The 21769-nt window shown below is 40.4% G+C and overlaps 1 protein-coding gene across 12 annotated transcripts in view; it reads left to right on the plus strand.

Annotated features, from left to right (window-relative positions):
- The window catches only part of B3GLCT (beta 3-glucosyltransferase), a 146358-nt gene that overhangs the window by 53976 nt on the left and 70613 nt on the right, over window positions 1-21769 (plus strand). For all 12 annotated transcript variants that reach the window (XM_038389653.2, XM_038389683.2, XM_038389673.2 and 9 more), the window contains one exon: window positions 14720-14796. In XM_038389653.2, coding sequence (XP_038245581.1) covers window positions 14720-14796 — 77 coding nt within the window. The remainder of the gene's footprint in view (window positions 1-14719; window positions 14797-21769) is intronic.

Raw genomic sequence — 21769 nt, forward strand, 5'->3', positions numbered from 1 at the left:
TACTTTAGCGTTTTAGCAAGAGAGGGGGCCATTGTTTTCAGGAAAGGTATGCACCTGTATGTCTGACTGCTAAATAATAAAGTACTTTTTCAGTTGCTGAACAATCAAGCCAATGGTGTTTCAGTCCCAAGGCTGGCCTTAGGGAAAAATGACGCCCTGGGCAAACTTCTATTTGGTGACCTTTCTTTGGTGGAGCAGGACTGAAGGTGGAGTGCAGTTGGGGTGGAGCTGGGCTGGAGGAGTTGGGGACTGTGAGCCACACCCAGGATGGGGCTCAGGATTCACAGCTCCATGCATGGTCTGACTCCGGGCTGACAACCCTGCATGTGGCCGGGCTCACAGCCCCGCACCCGATGGGGGTCGGGACTCACAGCCCTGCGTGTGGGCAGACTCTGGGCTGACAACCCAGCACGTGGCTGGTGGTCGGGTCGGGGCTCCTGGCTGGTGGTCGGGTTGTGGCTCATAGCCTCACACGTGGCCAGGAGTTGGGTCGGGGCTCACAGCTCGTGACTCCCACATAATCACCTCACAACCCCCTAAGGGGTCACAACCCCAAGTTTGAGAACCCCTGTTTTTAGGAGACATTCAAACAATATGCCATAATCAACTCATTTGATTTTTTTGGGGAGGGACAGCAAGAACATCTGCTGAGTTTGACTGACCAAGAACTTCAGTAATGGAGATGGTTGTACCAGCTGATGCAAAAATCTTCAAGGCAACATGTATGAGAGAATGAAATCTTCATAATTTGACATTTATAACAGTTCAGGTCTCAAAAAAAAGAGAGGTTAGAGAAATTATGGGAAAAAAGGTGACTTATAGATGAATGTGTTCAGTCATTAAGGTATTGGAATGTGATTCATAACCAAATGTTACAAACTGATGTTTGTTACCAAATGATCTGTTGGTGATTCTGTTGGTGCTTACTAGTAGAAATGGGTCTCATTCAAGCAAATAGTTAATTTCTCATTAGTTAGTAACTACTATGACTAGTAGTCCTACTATTCATTACTAACTACTATTGCTAGTTTTTTAATAGAAAGGAAAAATTTTGGCCCAAATTAAGATAATATTGTTTAAAAAGAAAAAAGTTATGGAGAGAGAAAAGGTCCAAGCTTCAGAATCATATAGCAAAATGGCAGGTTTCAGAGTAGCAGCCGTGTTAGAAGCAAAAGAAAAGGATGCATCCCATGAAGTGAGCTGTAGCTCACGAAAGCTTATGCTCAAATAAATTGGTTAGTCTCTAAGATGCCACAAGTACTCCTTTTCTTATAGGAAAATGGGTTAGCACTACTGAAAAGCATATTCTGCACTTCACATCATACAACATCAACAGTCCTGCCAGAAATGATTTATTGAGCTTGCCGAAGGCATAATTACAGTATATTTTTAAAGTTCCCATCTGTTTTGCTAGTTGAGTTCTGATATTTTTCCACATGAATCATTCCAACTGAAACATATGTAATTTTTTCACATTTTGAAGTTAGAAAGTGCTGTAATGTTACCCTACTTGAGATTGGAAAAGTTACTTGGCACGTGGGATGTAATTAGGTGGAGAAGGAAAGGAGCGTGGTTGTGTTTCGGTATTTTTGCTTGTCTGAAGAATTCTAATTCTAGTGGGAACATTTTTTTTTCAATGGTAGATTGGGTCTGTACACATCCATTGGTCAAAGCTCCTGAAATAGTCGGATAACATGATGATAGTTGTGATATTAAAAATTTGACTAGAATAAAATAAATTCTGATGCCTGTAGCTCTACCTCAGCCACTAGATCACCTGTATGATCCTCAGTTGTTCCATTCATATGTAGAGGTGGCAGAATCTGTTTCTTGTGTAGTCATAATCTTCAGTTCTTTGCACAAGAGTCTTTTTAATTCTTTCCAATAAGTAGATGACTCTGTCTTTCATATTTATGTGGACAATGATGAGTACCTTCTCTTATGCAGTCTTTCTAATACTGGACAGTTTTCTTCTTTACATAGTGAGGTTTTCTTTCTGACATAGAATCATAGAATCATAGAATATCAGGGTTGGAAGGGACCCCAGAAGGTCATCTAGTCCAACCCCCTGCTCAAAGCAGGACCAAGTCCCAGTTAAATCATCCCAGCCAGGGCTTTGTCAAGCCTGACCTTAAAAACCTCTAAGGAAGGAGATTCTACCACCTCCCTAGGTAACGCATTCCAGTGTTTCACCACCCTCTTAGTGAAAAAGTTTTTCCTAATATCCAATCTAAACCTCCCCCATTGCAACTTGAGACCATTACTCCTCGTTCTGTCATCTGCTACCATTGAGAACAGTCTAGAGCCATCCTCTTTGAAACCCCCTTTCAGGTAGTTGAAAGCAGCTATCAAATCCCCCCTCATTCTTCTCTTCTGCAGACTAAACAATCCCAGCTCCCTCAGCCTCTCCTCATAAGTCATGTGCTCTAGACCCCTAATCATTTTCGTTGCCCTTCGTTGTACTCTTTCCAATTTATCCACATCCTTCCTGTAGTGTGGGGCCCAAAACTGGACACAGTACTCCAGATGAGGCCTCACCAGTGTCGAATAGAGGGGAACGATCACGTCCCTCGATCTGCTCGCTATGCCCCTACTTATACATCCCAAAATGCCATTGGCCTTCTTGGCAACAAGGGCACACTGCTGACTCATATCCAGCTTCTCGTCCACTGTCACCCCTAGGTCCTTTTCCGCAGAACTGCTGCCGAGCCATTCGGTCCCTAGTCTGTAGCGGTGCATTGGATTCTTCCATCCTAAGTGCAGGACCCTGCACTTATCCTTATTGAACCTCATTAGATTTCTTTTGGCCCAATCCTCCAATTTGTCTAGGTCCTTCTGTATCCTATCCCTCCCCTCCAGCGTATCTACCACTCCTCCCAGTTTAGTATCATCCGCAAATTTGCTGAGAGTGCAATCCACACCATCCTCCAGATCATTTATGAAGATATTGAACAAAACGGGCCCCAGGACCGACCCCTGGGGCACTCCACTTGACACCGGCTGCCAACTAGACATGGAGCCATTGATCACTACCCGTTGAGCCCGACAATCTAGCCAGCTTTCTACCCACCTTATAGTGCATTCATCCAGCCCATACTTCCTTAACTTGCTGACAAGAATGCTGTGGGAGACCGTGTCAAAAGCTTTGCTAAAGTCAAGAAACAATACATCCACTGCTTTCCCTTCATCCACAAAACCAGTAATCTCATCATAAAAGGCGATTAGATTAGTCAGGCATGACCTTCCCTTGGTGAATCCATGCTGACTGTTCCTGATCACTTTCCTCTCCTCTAAGTGCTTCAGGATTGGAGTATGTTGCAGTATGTTGTCCTTCCTTCAGCTTGCAAAACAATTGTCCACATTTCTGAACATTATGACCGACTGGTAGAACGATCTGCAGCTGCTCTCAGTGCCAATATCTTTTCTTCTATCTCAGTGTTCTCTCTCTGCTCATTGTCCTTATTGGCATTACATTTTCAAAAGTGACTGCCTCAATATTTGTGTGCCCAACTTTTGAGACCCCTCTAAAAGGGTCTGATTTTCAGAGAACAAGTACTCAGCACTCTGAAAATCTAAGGCCTTTTAAAGTTAGATTGAGCTCCAAAATATAGAAGCATTCAAAATCATTAGTCACTTTTGAAAATTAAGGCCTTAGCTTCTATTCAGATCTTTCCTCCTTAAAGTCATCGAGAAATAGGTGATTCTTTGAAGGTTTGAGATAAAAAGAAGTTTTGTATATTTGGCTTCTTCTCATCCTTATTTTTGCTTTCTTCTTTATCATTGTGGTCTCTGCCTTTATGGTCTGTGCTTGTTTCTTGCATTCTGCAGTGCTGCCTTTTACAAAATCTTATACAGAATATTTCTAACAGCCAAGTTGAGTTCATAGACATTAAAAGTCCATATGCTATATCTAGCAGGGCACATACCTGCCTTGAACCTATTGAAAGATAAATATTTTAGATTTTGAGTTTTTCTACATCTTTAATATTTTTAATTTTTGAGGAATTGTTTAGCAACTGGCAGCTATATAAACCATGTAACATTTTACTGTTGCTAACTATGGGCCTGCTCCTGTTTCCATTGAAGTGGATAATATTCTCGATTTCTGTGTGAGGAATATTAGACCTATGCATCCAGTCTTGGCAAACTTTGAGTGTTCTTAAGCCCCATTCATAGGCAGGAGAACTAGGGATGCTGGGAGTGCTGCAGTACCCCCAGGTTTTATGTGAGGCTCTGGCCCGGGCTCCACTCGCTGGCCTGGGGCTCAGGTTCCAGTCGCTGGCCCCACACCTGGGATTCTGCTCCTTGCCTAGTGTCCATCTCCAGCTGTGGCCACAGCTTTGGCCCCCTTACCCTTGTCCAGATCCCCCCTCCCGGAGACATGACCCTGCTCCAAGCCACAGCTCTGGGGGATGGAGGGCCATGTACAGGGGTAGGGGAACATAAGGTCAAAAGTAAAAACTGCTTTCAGCACCACTATTATTAAAAGTGGTCCAGCGCCACTGGCCCCATTATCTTCACAAGAGGTATTGAGCATTTCTGAGAATGAGACTTCTCCTTGACTTGAGCATTCTTCTCATCCCAAGGTAGTCCACCCAGATTGACAGTGCTGGTAAATATTAAGTCAGAAAATTTGGTTGCCTACAGATTTGCAAAATGTGTTGATTGTCCAGTTCCTAGTGGATAGATGTGTGCGAAGCCATGGATTTGAATAGGCAGGAAACTGCATTGTACTTTCATACCTACAAGCTGCACCTTCAGAACAGAATTGATACATGTTACTGAAGAAAAGGAAGGAAGAAATTGGGCTTCTATATAGGGACAATGGCCAAGCATACCTCTTGTGCTGCATAAATGATAAATAAATAAAACATATTGGAAGGTCTCTGATGTGAATAAATAGAGGAAATAGGCTTCCCAGTCTGTCAGTCTAGCAATTTTTAAAGTATTATATTTCCATTAAAAATACACTGTCAAAATGTCAATCAAATGACATACACATTTGAAAGATCATTATAATGTATTTTAGGTTCTGCAAAGATATTTATCAGTATATTTGTTGTAAAAATTGCTTCTTGGATATGGAGACAAACAGGTAATTGCTGTGTAAATGAAGACTATTAATTCATACTGAAAATCTTGTATGGGTTCTCCAGCCTCATTGATACTTTTTTTAGACTGTCAAAAATAAGACTTTGATGGTATATAAACCCACACCAAGAACAGGCATCAAAAGATAGAAAAGGACGGATTTAATTCAATAAGGTTCATCCAGGATATTGCAGGAAACTGCCATAGCAATCACACTATGATACAGTTTCTTTTGGAATTAAGAAATGACATAGACTGTCGATCCTTATAGCTGTAATACAGACTTTGAGTATTTCAACATGAAGGTATATGGGATGCATGGAATGATTCTACATCCTGGTTCACATATTACAACTCTGAAAATATTCAAAAGTTGCATCAGTCTTTTTTCTCATCATCTGCATTACGCCTTGTCACAAAATAATTGAATTACATTTTGGGAGACTGTTTAAAGCCAGCTTTCCAAAGAACAGATGGGGAGAAGAAAAGGGGTATAATACAGAAAAAGATAAAGTGAGAAAGAATGAGACAATAAACAGTTGAATCTTGAATTCCCCGCTCCAAGAAACTTGTGGTGGACATACACCATACATTTGATCCAAATTTTCTATTAAAAATTTTAACTGAAATGTGCTAGTGCTTTGAATTAAGATAATGAAATATTAAAAATGGCTATAGTGTTAAAGTGGGAGGTGAGGAAGTTGTTGGGCTTTTTTGTGCAATGACACTTGTCAACACAGTTGTTTCACTGTTGATTCAGGGTATTTTTAGAAAGACAAAATGCATATTATTGATTATTTTCCAATGACTTTGAACAATGGTACATCAGATGCTACATAGATCTCATTTGCAGACAACATTTTTTGAATGTCTGATAAAAAATAAAGAGTAAAACTACAAGACAACTAGAGATATTTAAATACAGAATAATAAAAAAGAATACAAAATCCTGACCTGAGTTTTGTGAGTGCTTGTGGGTTTTTGAGAGTGCTTATTAAAAGAAGGATCAATGTGTTTTGTTTCTGAACTGATTTGTTTTACAGTCTTTTTAATATTGCAGTTCTGAATGCTTTGGGTTTAAGTTGGGTAAAAATAGTATCTCTTCTTATTTGTTTAATATCTGATCTGCGCCTGGGAAGAAAGCATATTTTTGTCTGCATAGCAGAGCACCCAAGGTTATTCCAACTCTTTTGGGAAGAGAACGTGTAAAATACTTCAGGATGCAAATCTCAATTTAAAGCACCTATTATAGTTAAGTCAGAGTATTTTACACATAGAGTATGTTGTCCTCCTTCCTGGGAAATCCACATACAAAAGGTTGAGTAATATAGGTTAAACGTGTGAAGTCCTGTGAGCGGGTCTTAGAAATCAGTTTTAATAAACATCTCATCTTTGTTTAGGTTCCAATCCTGGGATTGGATCTGCGTCCTGAATTAATAAAGACTTTCTTCTCCCACAATGCTCGCAAGAAGTCAATATATCAAAATATTTATGTAACTCAATATTAATCCTTCCTCTGGTCTTCTCAGTGCATGAATCCAGAAAAGGTTTATCTTTTGGACTGTAAAGTCTTTCTCTAAAGAGCGATCTTCACTTTGTCTTGTTGGCAAGGAATGAAATTATCTATCATTAGAATTTTATATGCATTGTTCAGATTGAAAGTAAACACAAAGGTTAATGCTTTTATTAGATGGCAAACCCTGAATTCTTGCTAAAACAAACACAAATCACATTTTGATCACTGAAAAGTAAGATTAATTCCATCATTGCAGTCACCTGAAAATTGTGAAGTTTGGAAATCGAAATATTTTTATGCTCCCTCTCCTCCCCAATAACTTCTGAAAATAAAGGCGCTATTCTTGAGCAATATGGATTATTTTGAATTTAGGTAATATGCGACTTTCCAATTGTGAAAGTGGATATATTTTGAAATTTTTTTCCATTAGACATTTACGTTACTTCAACTTTCTGGCATCCTGGTCAACTGAGCAGTACTTTGTAAGAAGAACGTGTTAATGTCTTAACCTAGTTTCTGGGACTGTTAATGGTAAATGTAAATACATTTATGAAGTTACTTCCTTTTTAAATATTTATTTTGGTGGCTTATTCCAAAATCATCTTTCTAACAGAATCTAAGAGTACCTTTGGGCACGTTGTCAGCATAATGCAAAATAAAATTTAGGGGAATGGCCCACCAAAAACAAGCAAATATTGGTAAAGGTGCCTTATTTACAATACTAGGCTTTAATCCCACAGAAGGAGACTGCGATATTTATATTGAGGCCCACTGAAGTCAGTTGGACTCCATGCACATGCAAAAGTCAGTTTCAGGGTATGTCTGCACAGCAGTAAATCAGGTAAATAAATAAATACCCGTGGCAGAGAGTCTCGGAGCCCAGATCAACTGACTTGGGTTCCTGGGGCTCTCACTATGTGACTAAAAATAGCTGTGTAGATGCTGGGACTCCTGGAGCCTGGGCTCTGAAACCCAGTGAGGCGGGAGGGTCTTGGAACCCAGGCTCCAGCCCAAGCCTGAACACCTACATGGCCTTTTTAAGTCTTGTAGCTAAAGCCGGTTCACCTGGGCCCTGAGACTTGCTGCTGCAGGTTGTGTGTGGTTGTTGGTTTTTTTGTTTCTTTGGGTTTTTATTTATTTGTTTGTTTGTTTATTGCTGTGTAGACAAACTACTCATTAGTCTTGGTGGCCCTGATTCTGGTCCCATTGAAATCAGTGTTAAAACTCCCTTTGATTTCAGAGGTGCAGGATTGGGCCCTGGCACGGTGAGTCCCCATCTGAGGTCCATAGATTGTGGTAATCTTTTTGGATTTCAAAGATCCCACTAGACTTTTTTTGTCTTAATTTCTCAATTGTGGGAGTTCTAAAATGCAGCTGCTGGTATTTTAAGCACACTGCCATCTCATCCTCTTTAGGACAGATCCAGAGAAGGCAATGGTAAAAATATTGGTGGGTGTCAGCACTTTCTCTGTGAGAATGTTGCTTCCTTGGGGAAGCTGCACTGCTGGTACTTGTGGGGAATTTTTGCAGGAAAAGTGTGTTGAATCTATAATGCGGGAACTTGAGGCTCACAGCTTTTGACGTTTGCATCAAAGTGTATAGAGCTGCCAGGTTGGCAGCCAAACTGTTTTAGGGTTTTAGTTTCATTAGTTTAATGTAGTGTTAGAAAAATAAATAAACTTATTTTTCCTTCATTCAAACTTATAAAAAAGTATGTTTTCATTTTTCCTCTTTGCTTCAGTTTAAACTCAGTATTGTTTCAACTCACTTTCTAAAGTTTCAGTAATCACCTGTGGGCAGAGGATCAGTGTTCCCTTCATTTTCTTTACTAGTGAAAATAATCAAACATCTGTCTAAGGGCAAATGAATATACAACATCTTTCTCTTGATTGATAGAAGTAGAATATGGCTAAGACCTCTTTGTAGAACTGCACTTGTTTTTATAGAACTGGTCCATTTTTCAAAACAACAATCCAAACACTAGAGAAGTAGAGATTTTAAAGTAACACTGTTACTTTATTCGCAAAAAGAAAAGGAGTACTTACGGCACATTAGAGACTAGCAAATTTATTTGAGCATAAGCTTTCGTGAGCTACAGCTCACTTCATCGGATGCATTCAGTGGAAAATACAGTGGGGAGATCTATATACACACACAGAGAACATGAAACAATGGGTTTTATCATACACCCTGTAAGGTGAGTGATCACTTAAGATGAGCTATTACCAGCAGGAAGGGGGGAGGAGGAAGAAAACCTTTTGTGGTGATAATCAAGGTGGACCATTTCCAGCAGTTGACAAGAATGTCTGAGGAACAGTGTGTGTGTTCTCAGTGTGTGGAGGGGGGGGGAATAACATGGGGAAATAGTTTTACTTTGAGTAATGACCCATCCACTCCCAGTCTCTATTCAAGCCGAAGTTAATTGTATCCAGTTTGCAAATTAATTCCAATTCAGCAGTCTCTCGTTGGAGTCTGGTTTTGAAGTTTTTTTTGTTGAAGAATAGCCACTCTCAGGTCTGTAATCGAGTCACCAGAGAGATCGAAGTGTTCTCCGACTGGTTTTTGTTATAATTGTTATAATTTGGAATGTTATAATTTTTGACGACTGATTTGTGTCCATTTATTCTTTTACGTAGAGACTGTCCAGTTTGACCAGTGTACATGGCAGAGGGGCATTTCTGGCACATGATGGTATATATCACATTGGTAGATGCGCAGATGAACGAGCCTCTGATAGTGTGGCTGATGTGATTAGGCCCTAATATGGTGTCCCCTGAATAGATATGTGGACAGAGTTGACAACGGACTTTGTTGCAAGGATAGGTTCCTGGGTTAGTGGTTCTGTTGTGTGGTGTGTGGTTGCTGGTGAGTATTTGCTTCAGGTTGGGGGGCTGTCTGTAAGCAAGGACTGGCCTGTCTCCCAAGATCTGTGAGAGTGATGGGTCGTCCTTCAGGATAGGTTGTAGATCCTTGATGATGCGTTGGAGAGGTTTTAGTTGGGGGCTGAAGGAGATGGCTAGTGGCATTTTATTATTTTCTTTGTTGGGCCTGTCCTGTAGTAGGTGACCTCTGGGTACTCTTCTGGCTCTGTCAATCTGTTTCTTCATTTCAGCAGGTGTGTATTGTAGTTGTAAGAATGCTTGATAGAGATCTTGTAGGTGTTTGTCTCTGTCTGAGGAGTTGGAGCAAATGAGGTTGTATCGTAGAGCTTGGCTGTAGACAATGGATCGTGTGGTGTGATCTGGGTGAAAGCTGGAGGCATGTAAGTAGGAATAGCAGTCAGTAGGTTTCCGGTATAGGGTGGTGTTTATGTGACCATCGCTTATTAGCGCTGTAGTGTCCAGGAAGTGGATCTCGTGTGGACTGGTGCAGGCTGAGGTTGATGGTGGGATGGAAATGGTTGAAATCCTGGTGGAATTCCTCAAGGGTTTTTCCATGGGTCCAGATGATGAAGATGTCATCAATGTAGTGCAAGTAGAGTAGGGGCATTAGGGGACGAGAGCTGAGGAAGCGTTGTTCTAAGTCAGCCATAAAAATGTTGGCATACTGTGGGGCCATGCGGGTACCCATCGCAGTGCCGCTGATTTGAAGGTATACGTTGTCACCAAATGTGAAATAGTTATGGGTGAGGACAAAGTCACAAAGTTCAGCCACCAGGTTAGCCGTGACATTATCGGAGATACTGTTCCTGATGGCTTGTAGTCCATCTTTGTGTGGAATGTTGGTGTAGAGGGCTTCTACATCCATAGCGGCCAGGATGGTGTTTTTAGGAAGATCACCGATGGATTGTAGTTTCCTCAGGAAATCAGTGGTGTCTCGAAGATATCTGGGAGTGCTGGTAGCGTAGGGCCTGAGGAGGGAGTCTACATAGCCAGACAATCCTGCTGTCAGGGTGCCAATGCCTGAGATGATGGGGCGTCTAGGATTTCCAGGTTTACTCCTTTTTGCGAATACAGACTAACACGGCTGCTACTCTGAAAACTGTTACTTTATTGTTATCTATATTCAGAGGGAGACTTAACAGAAATAATTTTTTTTCCTTGCTGGTAGCTGCTTGTTTAAAAAGTTTCTAAAATAGGCAAATTAATGGGGAAGGATAAAAAATACTAACTAGTTGATATTTGCACGCCTTTTTTTCCTATGGGCAGAATTCCTAAATTGTGCACTTCATAAAAGAGATAAACACTGTACAGTTCTGTGCATGAGTAGTGGGTCAAGGCAACCTTGGATAAACAACCTAATAACTGATGATGTGTTAAGTTGAAATAAATCAATTTTGTTACTGGTAGTTTCATGCAAAACCAGTATTTTAACATCACTTGAATTTTTTGTTTGGATAAAATTTTGTGAAAAAATGGTTTGGGTTCCTTGGAATATAACTGGTTGTCTGATACATTACATGATACATCTGCTTATCAATACTTGTGGCTTCAAAGCATTTTAAAATTGATTATTATATATACAGATTTAGTTTTAAGTGAATTTCGTTAGGTGATCACTCTAGTAAAAAAAAAAAAAATCAGTTCATAGCATTTGACAGTAAGAATTCCTGGCATGATGCCCTTCTTTATGAGTTTAGAGCTCAGAGACTTGCACTTTTCACTATGTCAGAAATCCTACAGAGACCTACAATATGGTATGTCTTTTTAAAGGAAAATCCAAGAGAAACTTTCTGGATATATTTTGCACTTCTGTGTGAGAGGGTTGAATAAATTGCTACATAGAACATAGGACTCATCCTGGGTCGCTGATTCCAGTTTGCTGCTGTCGTAGGCAATCCCTTCGTATAATCTTCATGAATTTATCAAGCTCCATCTTAAAACTAGCTAGGTTGTTCACCCCTAGTATTCCAACTGGAAGGCTGTTCCTGAACCTTATTCCTTTGATGGCTAGACACTCTCTCTTCTGATTTTCAGCCTAAATTTATTCATGACCAGTTTATACCAATTTGTTCTTGTACAAACATAGTCCTTTATTTTATCTAGCTTTTCTCCCTTTCTGTTGTTATGTATTTCTACATAGTCATAATCTGTATTGGGCATGCATTTGTTGATGCTTTGATCATATGACTTGTAATTTAAATACAAATATCACCATCCACTACTGAGTTTTATATTTCACTGACGATTACAAGGCATTCACATACAATGGCATGTAGAAGTCACACAGGGCATGTTACATATATAGCAATTGGTAGCAATATCAAGATTGGATGACTTTCTAAAAGATATGCCCTAGCTCAACTACAAATTGTTGGGTTAGACATAAGAATTCCAGGGTGAACTTCTGTGGCTGTGTTATGCAGGAGATCAAACTGGGTGATCACAGAGGCTCATTCTGGCCTTAAAATCGATGAAAGTTCTAATCTCTTCTTGGTTAATACACTGCTTCTTTTCACATTGGCTGTAGCTGTAAAATACTGAAAGATTTCACTGTACAGCTCTGAAACTATATCCAGTACTATGTGAATCTAGGTATTTGCATACAGATTTGGTTAAATTAGGTTGCATAGCCACATTCTGCCAATATTTGTCTCAGGTTAGCAGTTAATCTGTGAAACTTCAGTATTAACAAAAATGTTTAAAAAAATTATTAGACTCTGAGCAGTTATTTTCACGTGGAAATCTGGTAAGCCATTCTCAAAATATTTAGCTTACTGATGGAGAAGATATTTAATGCATACAGCTAGGAAAAGTCATGGCCCTGAGTTCTATTTCTAGCTCTGCTTGATTCATTGTGGATTGAGCAATGCTTTTAGCATCCCTCTGCCTCATTTATACACCTATAAAATAATTTTAGTACAGCTTATCTACTCGTGAGTTATAAGATTGCTTTAATGTTTATAAAGTACTTTGAAGACATGTATCTAACCGTTTAATAAATGTTTGTTTGTTTGTCTTGTCTGTGTAGATTGTAAAATTTTAGGGGTAGGAACTACTACTGCCTGTATGTTTCTAAAGGGCCTGGCACATTTTGGGCTGAAGCGTGTTACGCTATATTCCAAGCCAGAAATGACTTTAAAAAATGACCAGAACGCCTGATTGAAAAGGGACTCTGGTGGCTCTGGTCAGCACTGCTGACTGTGCCTCTAAAAGACAGATCGATGGCGCAGTGGGGCTAAGGCAGGCTCCCTGCCTGCCCTGACTCTCTGCGGCTCCCAAAAGCAGCCAGCATGTCTGGCTTCTAGGCGCAGGGGTGGCTGCGGGGGCTCCGTGTTCTGCCTCTGCCCCAAGCACTGGCTCCACAGCTCCGATTGGCCAGGAACCGTAGCCAAGGAAAGCTGTGGGTGCAGTACCTGCGGGGGCAGGCAGCATGTGGAGCCCCCTGGCCTTTCTACCTAGGAGCTGGACATGCCTGTTGCTTCCAGGAGCCGCCTGAGGTAAGCACCACCTTGCTGGAACCCGCACTCCAACCCCTCATACACCCTAACCCCCTGCCCCAGCTCTGAGCCCCCTCCCGCACCCAAACTCCCTCCCAGAGCCTGCACCCTGCATTCCCTCCCACAAGCCAAACCCCTGCCCCAGCCCTGATCCCCATCTGCACCCTGAACCCCTCATTTCTGGTCCCACCCCAGAACCTGCATCCCCAGCCAGAACCCTCACGCCCTCCTGCACCCCTGCCCCAGCCCGGTGAAAATGAGTGAGGGTGGGGGAGAGCGAGTGATAGAGGGAGGGAGAATGGAGTGAGTGGGGGACGGGCCTCGGAGAAGGGGCAGGGGCAAGAGGTGGGGCAAATGTGTTCAGTTTTGTGCAATTAGAAAGTTTGCAACCCTAGCATAATTTAGTAAGGCTTTTGGCAGAGATGTGAAATGCGGAAGTAGGAGCCATATAGACAACCTCTGTCATGTTGGGGAAACATATGCGCTATAACAGAAGAGATTCTGTAGACCACAGTTTGAATAATAGGAGAAGAATAGAGTTGGTGCATCTCTGGTGATGGAAAAAAGGGAAGATCGGCACCCTAACATTTTCTGGTTTTAGAGAGACTTAGAAAAGAAGGAGAAAGACAGCACCAGAAAGAGAGAGCTTACAAGAGCAGAATGTAGACTAAACCTAAGGGAAAGGGATGATAATAGTAATATGTTTACAGGAAAAGATATTGTCCTAAGGATAAGATTGTTCCCTCCATTTCCATTAATGGAGGAGCCTCCGATTTGAGGAGAGGGAGAGTGCTTTTTCTGAGCTTCATCCCATTGGTGCTTCCCAAAAGAGAGGAGCTGAGCCAAGGAAAGGTGATTGAACCAGTTTACTTTGTTCAGACTGCTCTCTTCCTACATATAATGTAAATTACCCTATAAATTTTGTGTGCAACTCCTGATTATATCCAAAGTGTATATTAATCCAGCCCTTTCATCCTTTTGCTTTCTTACCTAGAACCATTAGGTCATATTGTTATGATATTCATTAAATGTGTTCTGATAACATGCAATGGTGGTTCTTGAACCACACGAACAGTAAACAGCCAAATGTTGATTGAAATTTTAGTAAAACGTATAATGTCCAGTAAAATACACTGGATTGTTGATTTAAATCTGACTGGAAATTTGGGGACACTGCATACTTGTAGTAACTACTCCTAACAATACTAGTGGAATTGGAACAAAACCAATGGTGTCATCAAGAATAGCGGACTTTATGTTATAATCTTCTGTTAGATGATAAATTAACTCTATAGAATTAAATAGGTATTTCTGGTTAACCATAATTCATGTATAATTCATTAAGAGTTTGCATACTCTACTTTCAGTTATAAACACTATCTTTATAAGATGAACATTTCATTGTTCCAGAAGTGGTATAACCAGATAGATTATCCAGAATAGTTATAAAATTTCACTGAAGTGAGAGGTGCATTAGTTTTATACCCAAGAGAGGGTTTAGAAACAAGAAATTGCAAGAAGTTCCCTCTCCAAGAGTCTGAATTATATCCCTCTGCTACATCCCTAGCCTCTTTTAGTCTACAAGCCTGTTTGCTACTCAGTTCTATGGAAAATAACAGAGTGAAATAGTCTTTCCACAAGAATTTAGTTTTAAAATTAATTAAGCATCTAAGAAAATACTGTGTTGTAAAATACTTTGTTGTCTCATAAGAATATTTTTGGTTTTCTTAAAGGAATTACCTAGAGTTCTGCTTATTCATCAGATGGACAGACATGATGGTGCATGGACCATACTACCATTAATGCACGAGTAAGTTTAAAATTCTGTACAAATTGTTGACATGCTTTAATGCTTTTGTGTAAGTAAAAACATCAACACCTGTGAATCTCTTTTGTTTGTTCATTAGCAATGATTTAAAAATGGAGTTTTAACTTTGAAATTTTTTGCACTTCTTGTCCGTATTAAAAATATTTCCTAAAAATAGTTTTCCAAAACAGTTTGCTTTTAAAATTCACTAAATCAGATAAAATGTTTATCAAATATAAAGAGATTTAAAAAGTGAAGTTTTGTAACATAATTGAACAGCTTCCTCCAAAAATCAGTTCCTAAATTACTTACTAGAAAAAGTGAACTAATTCAAAAGAAATATAATTTTGTTCTAATGTTCGAGAGCTCTACTTTCTAAATGGCTTTGTTTGCTATATCAAATATTTCAATTTTAATACAGACGTTCTTCATAGGAAGGGAATTCCTTTTCAACTTTTGTCACCTTATCTGGTCAACTTCAAATTTACCTTTGTGACATGTCAAAACTTCTTATTTTACATGTTGCATACTAACGGTATTTTTGCAAATAAGTTCACTGATAATATGTAAGGGGTCATACTATTCTGTAATAGCAGTAGATCACAAAGGTAAATCTGATATAAACTGGATGTATAATTATTATTTACATCCATGCCCAATACCCTATGGCAGGTGGCAGAGTATAGGACACTATGTGGAGGTTCAGAGTGATTCTGTTGAGTTGTTCTGATAGCCAGATCAGGTAGGTCTAATTTATTCTGATTCACTAAAAGTATGACATTGTTTCTGAGGTGAGAAAGGTAGGATGATGTATGTGATGTCCTTCGTGGAGAAACCTTAGTAGCTGCCAGCTGAAAAGTAGACTCAGGATAAGGTTTAGGTTTAGGTTTGTAAGATAAGTCCTGCCCTGGGGAACATAAGTTAATTAATGAAGGTAAAACACCAAGAAGGGGGTGAGTTTGAATGGTAACGCATTGTGTTGTACTGCATGAAAACTGAGATGAAGGATCTCATCTGTTTACATGCACCTGCTATTGTAGAATCTGGATGATATTTACATAGGGTACAAAACAAACATTTCCTAAAGTTGGGGATGTATATATTCCAAACCCTTACAGATGCAAGCTAATTTCTCTGAAGGAGTCAGAGATGGGAAAACTCAGATGACTAAATATCAGTGGATTCCAGGACTGGTTTTATTGGGTAATCTCAACAAAGATTTAAATTTTACAGTTTATTCCAAAGGGGCCGGACGTGGGTTCAGATTGTTCTAGTGGAATCTAATTCTAAAAATGAAAGTTCCAGTGATTGCTGCAATGGGAGCTGCATCATGAAGGACTTTACAGATAGTAACCTACCAACTTGAATTTCACCTGGAAGTAAATTGGTAACCAGTGCAGAAAACTTAGGCAATTTGCCAGTTAATGAGTCTTACAGTATGTGTAGGAGGGGTTCTTGCCTAACTATCCTGAAATTAAGTTCAGTCCTCTGATTCCAGGCCTTCTAGAACATGCTAACCAGTGTAGGACTCCTGATTACTCATGTTGTTTTTCTTATTCTGTTCTGTAGTTAATCTTGATGGAGAAAATTATATTTTCCATTACTGTCCTCACCACTGTTCAAGAACAGGGATTTCTTGCTGGAAAACTGTAGTATTAAAAAAAAAATTCATGACAAGTTGACTTGCTTTTAAGCAAGGCCCTCATAGAGAAACTTGCTAGAATTTCAAGTAAACCTTATTATTAAACAAGTAACATGATAAGTCTGCTGAAAGTAAGCAAAAAGAAATCACCCGTACATAGAATATAGAGTGGAGTCACATCTTACACAGGGATTAGGTTCTAAAGTCAATGTGTAAGGCGAAAATTGCCCATAAAGTACAGTATACTGTACATGGTTTTGTGTGTACAACCATGTACAGTAATAGATGTAAATGTATACAGTAATGTACAGTATATAATAAAGAGTACATATGCAAAATATAATTTTACAGTACTGTATTTTTAATTGCAGGAGGTAATTACAGGGGGGTAATTACAGGGGGTCATCAGGGCTTGATGTTGATCCAGGAGACGGAGGTGACGGAGAGCTTGAGTGATGGAGAGCGAGTCGTAGACGAAGTGGTTGGCTCTGGTTCAGCTTGAGAAGTTGATTGCGTAGGCTCATCTGCTGCTTGTTCTTTTTCCTTGAAAAACATGGTGATTGGCAACTGTCGCTGTTGTCTCTTGAGCTGTTCAAACATTTCTTGATATGGTCTCAAATTGTCCGTAATATGAGGCTTCGTTCCATAGAGGGATCGTATTCAGCAATTAAATCATTCAAGTGTTTTCCTGCTTTGAACACTTCAGCAAATTTATGAAGATTCCAACTTGCTGGCTCTTCCTTTTCGTCGTCATCATCTTCATCTTCTGTAGACGATTTTATCAGTTCCTCTAATACTTCGTTAGTCAGTGTTTCTCTATGGCCCTCAATGAATTCTTCAATTCCTTCCTCAAGGATGTTGACGAAGCCATCACCACCCACTTGCCTGGCCATCTGAACAATGCGTTTCGATTCTTTGTCAATGGTTGGGAAACCCTTAAAATCATTCACACATTCTTTCCATAGGTTTTGCCAACATGCATTGACTGTTTCAGGCTTGATTGCATCCATTGCCTGTTTAATATAAGTGATGCAATTGACAGCGTTGAAGGACTTCCAACTCTCCATCACATTAAGATTGGGATCAGCATCCATAATGCTACGTATCCGTGAGAACATAAGCCTTGTGTATGTGGCCTTGAAACAGCGAATCACGCCTTGCTCGAGAGGTTAGAGGATGGAGGTGGTACTGGGAGGGAGAAAGACTACTTCAGCGTCATTATGCGCAAACCGGAGTGCCACAGGGTGGTCAGGAGCATTGTCTACGATCAGCAACACTTTAAAGTCAAGTCCTTTCTCTTCAAGGTACCACTTGACCTCTGGAATGAAACACTTGTGGAACCAATCCAGAAATAATTCTGCCATCACCCAAGCCTTTTTATTTGATTGCCAGAACACAGGCAGGAGATTTTTGTTCTTACCTTTTAGGGCATGAAGATTTGCAGCCCTGTAGAGCAAGCCCAGCTTTATTAAATGCCCAGCCGCATTGCCACAAAACAACACAGTCACACGGTCGTTAGCTGCTTTGAAGCCACGGGCTTGTCTTTCTGATTTCGAAGTGTAAGTGCGGTTGGGTATTTTTTTCCAGAAGAGTCCAGTCTCGTCAGCATTAAAAACTTGTTCCAAAGATAGCCCTTTTCTTCTATGATTTTCTTTAATTGTTTGGGGTAGGCTTTTGCTGCCTTTTCATTGGCAGATGCAGCTTCACCAGTAGCCTGCACGTTTTTGAGGTTGAAGCAGTTCCTAAAACTATTAAGCCATCCTTGGCTGGCTTTGAATTCCTTCTCATCAGGAGGCTGTCCCTCTTTGGCGGGAGGTTTGAACAGTGGGTAAAGGCTAAGAGTCTTTTCTCGCAACGTGTTGCCATCGATAGGCATACGTTTACGGTTCATGTCTTCCAGCCATAAGTTTAATGCCTTTTCAGTCTTCATTAAAGTCTTATCGTGCACCTGGCTCGTAACCTTAGCAGTTATTGAAGCGCTTAATGCCATGGCTTGATGAATTTCTCTCTCTCGAATCTTGATGGCATGGATGCTAGATTCGTTACAGCCATATTTATGTGCCACGTTGGAGACTGACATACCATCTCTCAATACGTCCAACACAGCCAGTTTTTCCTCCAGCATTGGAACAGATCGCTGTTTCTTCGATTGAGCACCAGATGAAGTAGTTGGCTTGCGTTTTTAGGGGCCATGTTGTATGAAAAATACATACAATATTTTTAAACACTAGAATCACACTCAGTGTGGCGAGATGCTCACACTATGAGAGGCACGTGGTAACTGAGACCGACTGAGGGAACAGCAGATTCATGTCTCACACTCACTCCGGGGCATACGCTCATTGAGTGGAATGGTGGGCGGAATCATCCACACTATTTACAGGTATCCTGTTATTTTTCTTTTTTTTTTGCCGAGTGCATATAGTTGATTTCATGTAAGTTAAATGCGCCTATGATGCGATTCACCTGTACACTGAAAATATGTGCCTTTGCTCATACCTCTTAAATGTAGTTTTGCATTTAGGATGTAGGATATTTTTACAGGTTTCAGAGTAGCAGCCGTATTAGTCTGTATTCGCAAAAAGAAAAGGAGTACTTGTGGCACCTTAGAGACTAACAAATTTATTAGAGCATTAACTAATAAATTTGTTAGTCTCTAAGGTGCCACAAGTACTCCTTTTCTTTTTGATATTTTTACAGTAATATTCCTATGATTTTTGTCCTAATTATACATATATAGTTTTGCAATTATGTATTTAGGGGGCTTTCTCTGAGAGGGTTGTGGTATGTGGAGGAAATATGTATTTAGAGACTTTATATTACTGACTATAGCTATATAAAGTATAACTCTCTCTCTCTCTCTCGTTATACTTTATATAGAGACTTTGTATTATTGAATAGGTCTTGCAAACATATATTCGAGACAAGGTGTTTCTTATACATCCATATACATAATTGTTTCAATCTGTTGTTGTCATGGAGTCACAGACTCAGTGCTTTGAAACCGCTCTGAATGAAGTCAGACAGGACTGTAGTGCAGTGTGTCTCCCCTCTGGGCATACTCTCACTCGGGCAAGCCTCCTCCGCTTTAGCACCTCCTGGGTCTGACCTCGGAGTGTTCAGCATCCCTGTTCACACTGTGAACTTCCTGCAGGGAGTCCACCTGAATGGGACACATGGGGAAGCTTTATATGCCCCCCAAAGGGGCCATGCACCCCAGCTTTGCAGTCAGCAGTGACTCTCAGCCACCGTTGTGAAACAGAAGGGTTTATTAGTCATCGTCAACACAACATAGAACAGATCTTGTTAGCAAAGAAAGCAGGAAATTACACCTAGGGCCGCCATTTCAGATTTTTTTTTGGGGGGGGGACTTTAACTGTGAGTCTAGGGGCTACTTAGGCACCTGAAAACTTTTTTTTTCAGATAATAACTTAGAAATTAGCTGACAGAAGCACTTCATCTAATTCCTATATAAAGGAAGAAAATTAAATATTAGACCCACTTAGGTCTAATACTAACATGTTCTGACATCTTGTGTCAGGTCACTTAGGGGACACTGGTTAGGTTTAACATTTTAATGTATGTTCTTACTTTGTTACTAACTCTTGAACACAACAATTCTAACAATTGTAGAAAAATCTAGATTACTTTCCATCACTTTTTTGCAGTTCACCAAGCTTGGAATAGATCATTTAACTTTTGGAAATATCCTACTTGGGCAAGGCCCTGTGAGTTTATACTGAATCTGCCTTGGGCTCGAGGGATATTATCCCCCTACAAATAATAGACTAGAAACTGACTTTAAACAGGAGTGAAACTGACGCTTTCAAGTCACTTTCTGACAATATTGCTAACTAAATATTCAAAAATCATGAAGTAGGTTCACAAAAAATCATGAGATTGCTTTTAGAATCATGAGATTATGTAAAAATAAGTTTGGTGTTCTTTGTATTTGCTTTCTGCCTTTTGAGCCTTGAGGGTTCACGTTTTGAAGCTTTCTCCATAGCCACAAGGATTAGAGCCTTCATTCTTAAAGAAAAATGAAGTTTGAAATCATTACGTATCCACTTGATTCCATGAGCTGTGGCTCTTAAGGAAAACAATAATGATCATGAGACTCCTGGTTACAGCACAGTCCATCTTGGGCAGGGGGAGATACAGAGCCCTGGGTTCTGCCCCTGAGTCCCAAACCAGGAGACTGACTTGCTTCTGGCAGCCCAGCCTCTGTCATGCCCAGCTGCTCCACCTCCAGTCTTTGTCTCTTTCTCAGGCAAACACATGACCTTGCCTCCACTTCTCTCTTTGTTCTCCAACACCTTTGGCTGGCTCCTTGCAGAGGATGGGCCTGGCTGTCGGTTGCCAGTCACTCCTGCACTCTAGCAGTCTCTGCAAAGGTCACACATCCTTATTCCACCACCTAAATACTTGAGTAACACAGAGGGGAAACGGAGGCACACACAGTATTCAGAGAAAACATTAAGAACATTCCCACTTTGTTACAGTTGTACAGACCTTGTTGTTGGCATCCTGTCGTCTGCAAGGAATGGTGGGAATTGCAGCGTATGATGTAGATGGTTTGCAATGTCTCGTGTCTGAATAGTCCAATCTGAGATTTGCATGATCTTTGGCACTTATTGCAAATGTATGTATCTTGGTTGGGAGCTGCTTGCTTCCTACGGACTCTTTTCTCTTCAAGCTGTAGGAGCTAGCTTCTGTCATGGACTTTGATACCCTGTTGGAGATTATAATGCCACTTGTTATGATCACTTGCCAAGATTTCCCATTGGTTAAGATCAATTCCAAATTCCTTCATATCTTACTTGCATGTGTCTTTATAGCAAAGCTTTGGACATCCTGTTGTTCTTGTTCCCTCTGATAGCTCCCCATATAGCATGTCCTTGGGTATGCGTCCATCTTCCAACCTACTCAGATGGCCCAGCCAGCGCAGTCGTCTTTGCTTGAGCATGGCTGTCACACTTGTTAAATTTTGCCCTTTGAAGAACCTTTGCATTGGTGACTTTATCCTACCATTTGGTGTTGAGTATGCGGTGGAAACAACATAGGTGGAAACTGTTTAACCTTTTCTCCTGATGAACATAAGTTGTCCGTGTTTCCCCACCATACATGAGAGTGCTGAGAATGCAGGCTTGGTACACTAGCATTTTGGTCTTGATGGTAAGCTTTGAGTTGTTCCATGCTCTTTTAGTTAGTCTGCTAAAGATGGTGGCGAACATTTCCAATGCGAATATTTAGTTGATCATCCAGTGAGAGATTGGTGGTCACTGTGGAACTTTAAATAACTGAACTTTTGGACTACTACTAGCTGGTTTGCAT

Source organism: Dermochelys coriacea, chromosome 1 (genome assembly GCF_009764565.3).
Source record: "Dermochelys coriacea isolate rDerCor1 chromosome 1, rDerCor1.pri.v4, whole genome shotgun sequence".
NCBI lineage: Eukaryota > Metazoa > Chordata > Testudines > Dermochelyidae > Dermochelys > Dermochelys coriacea.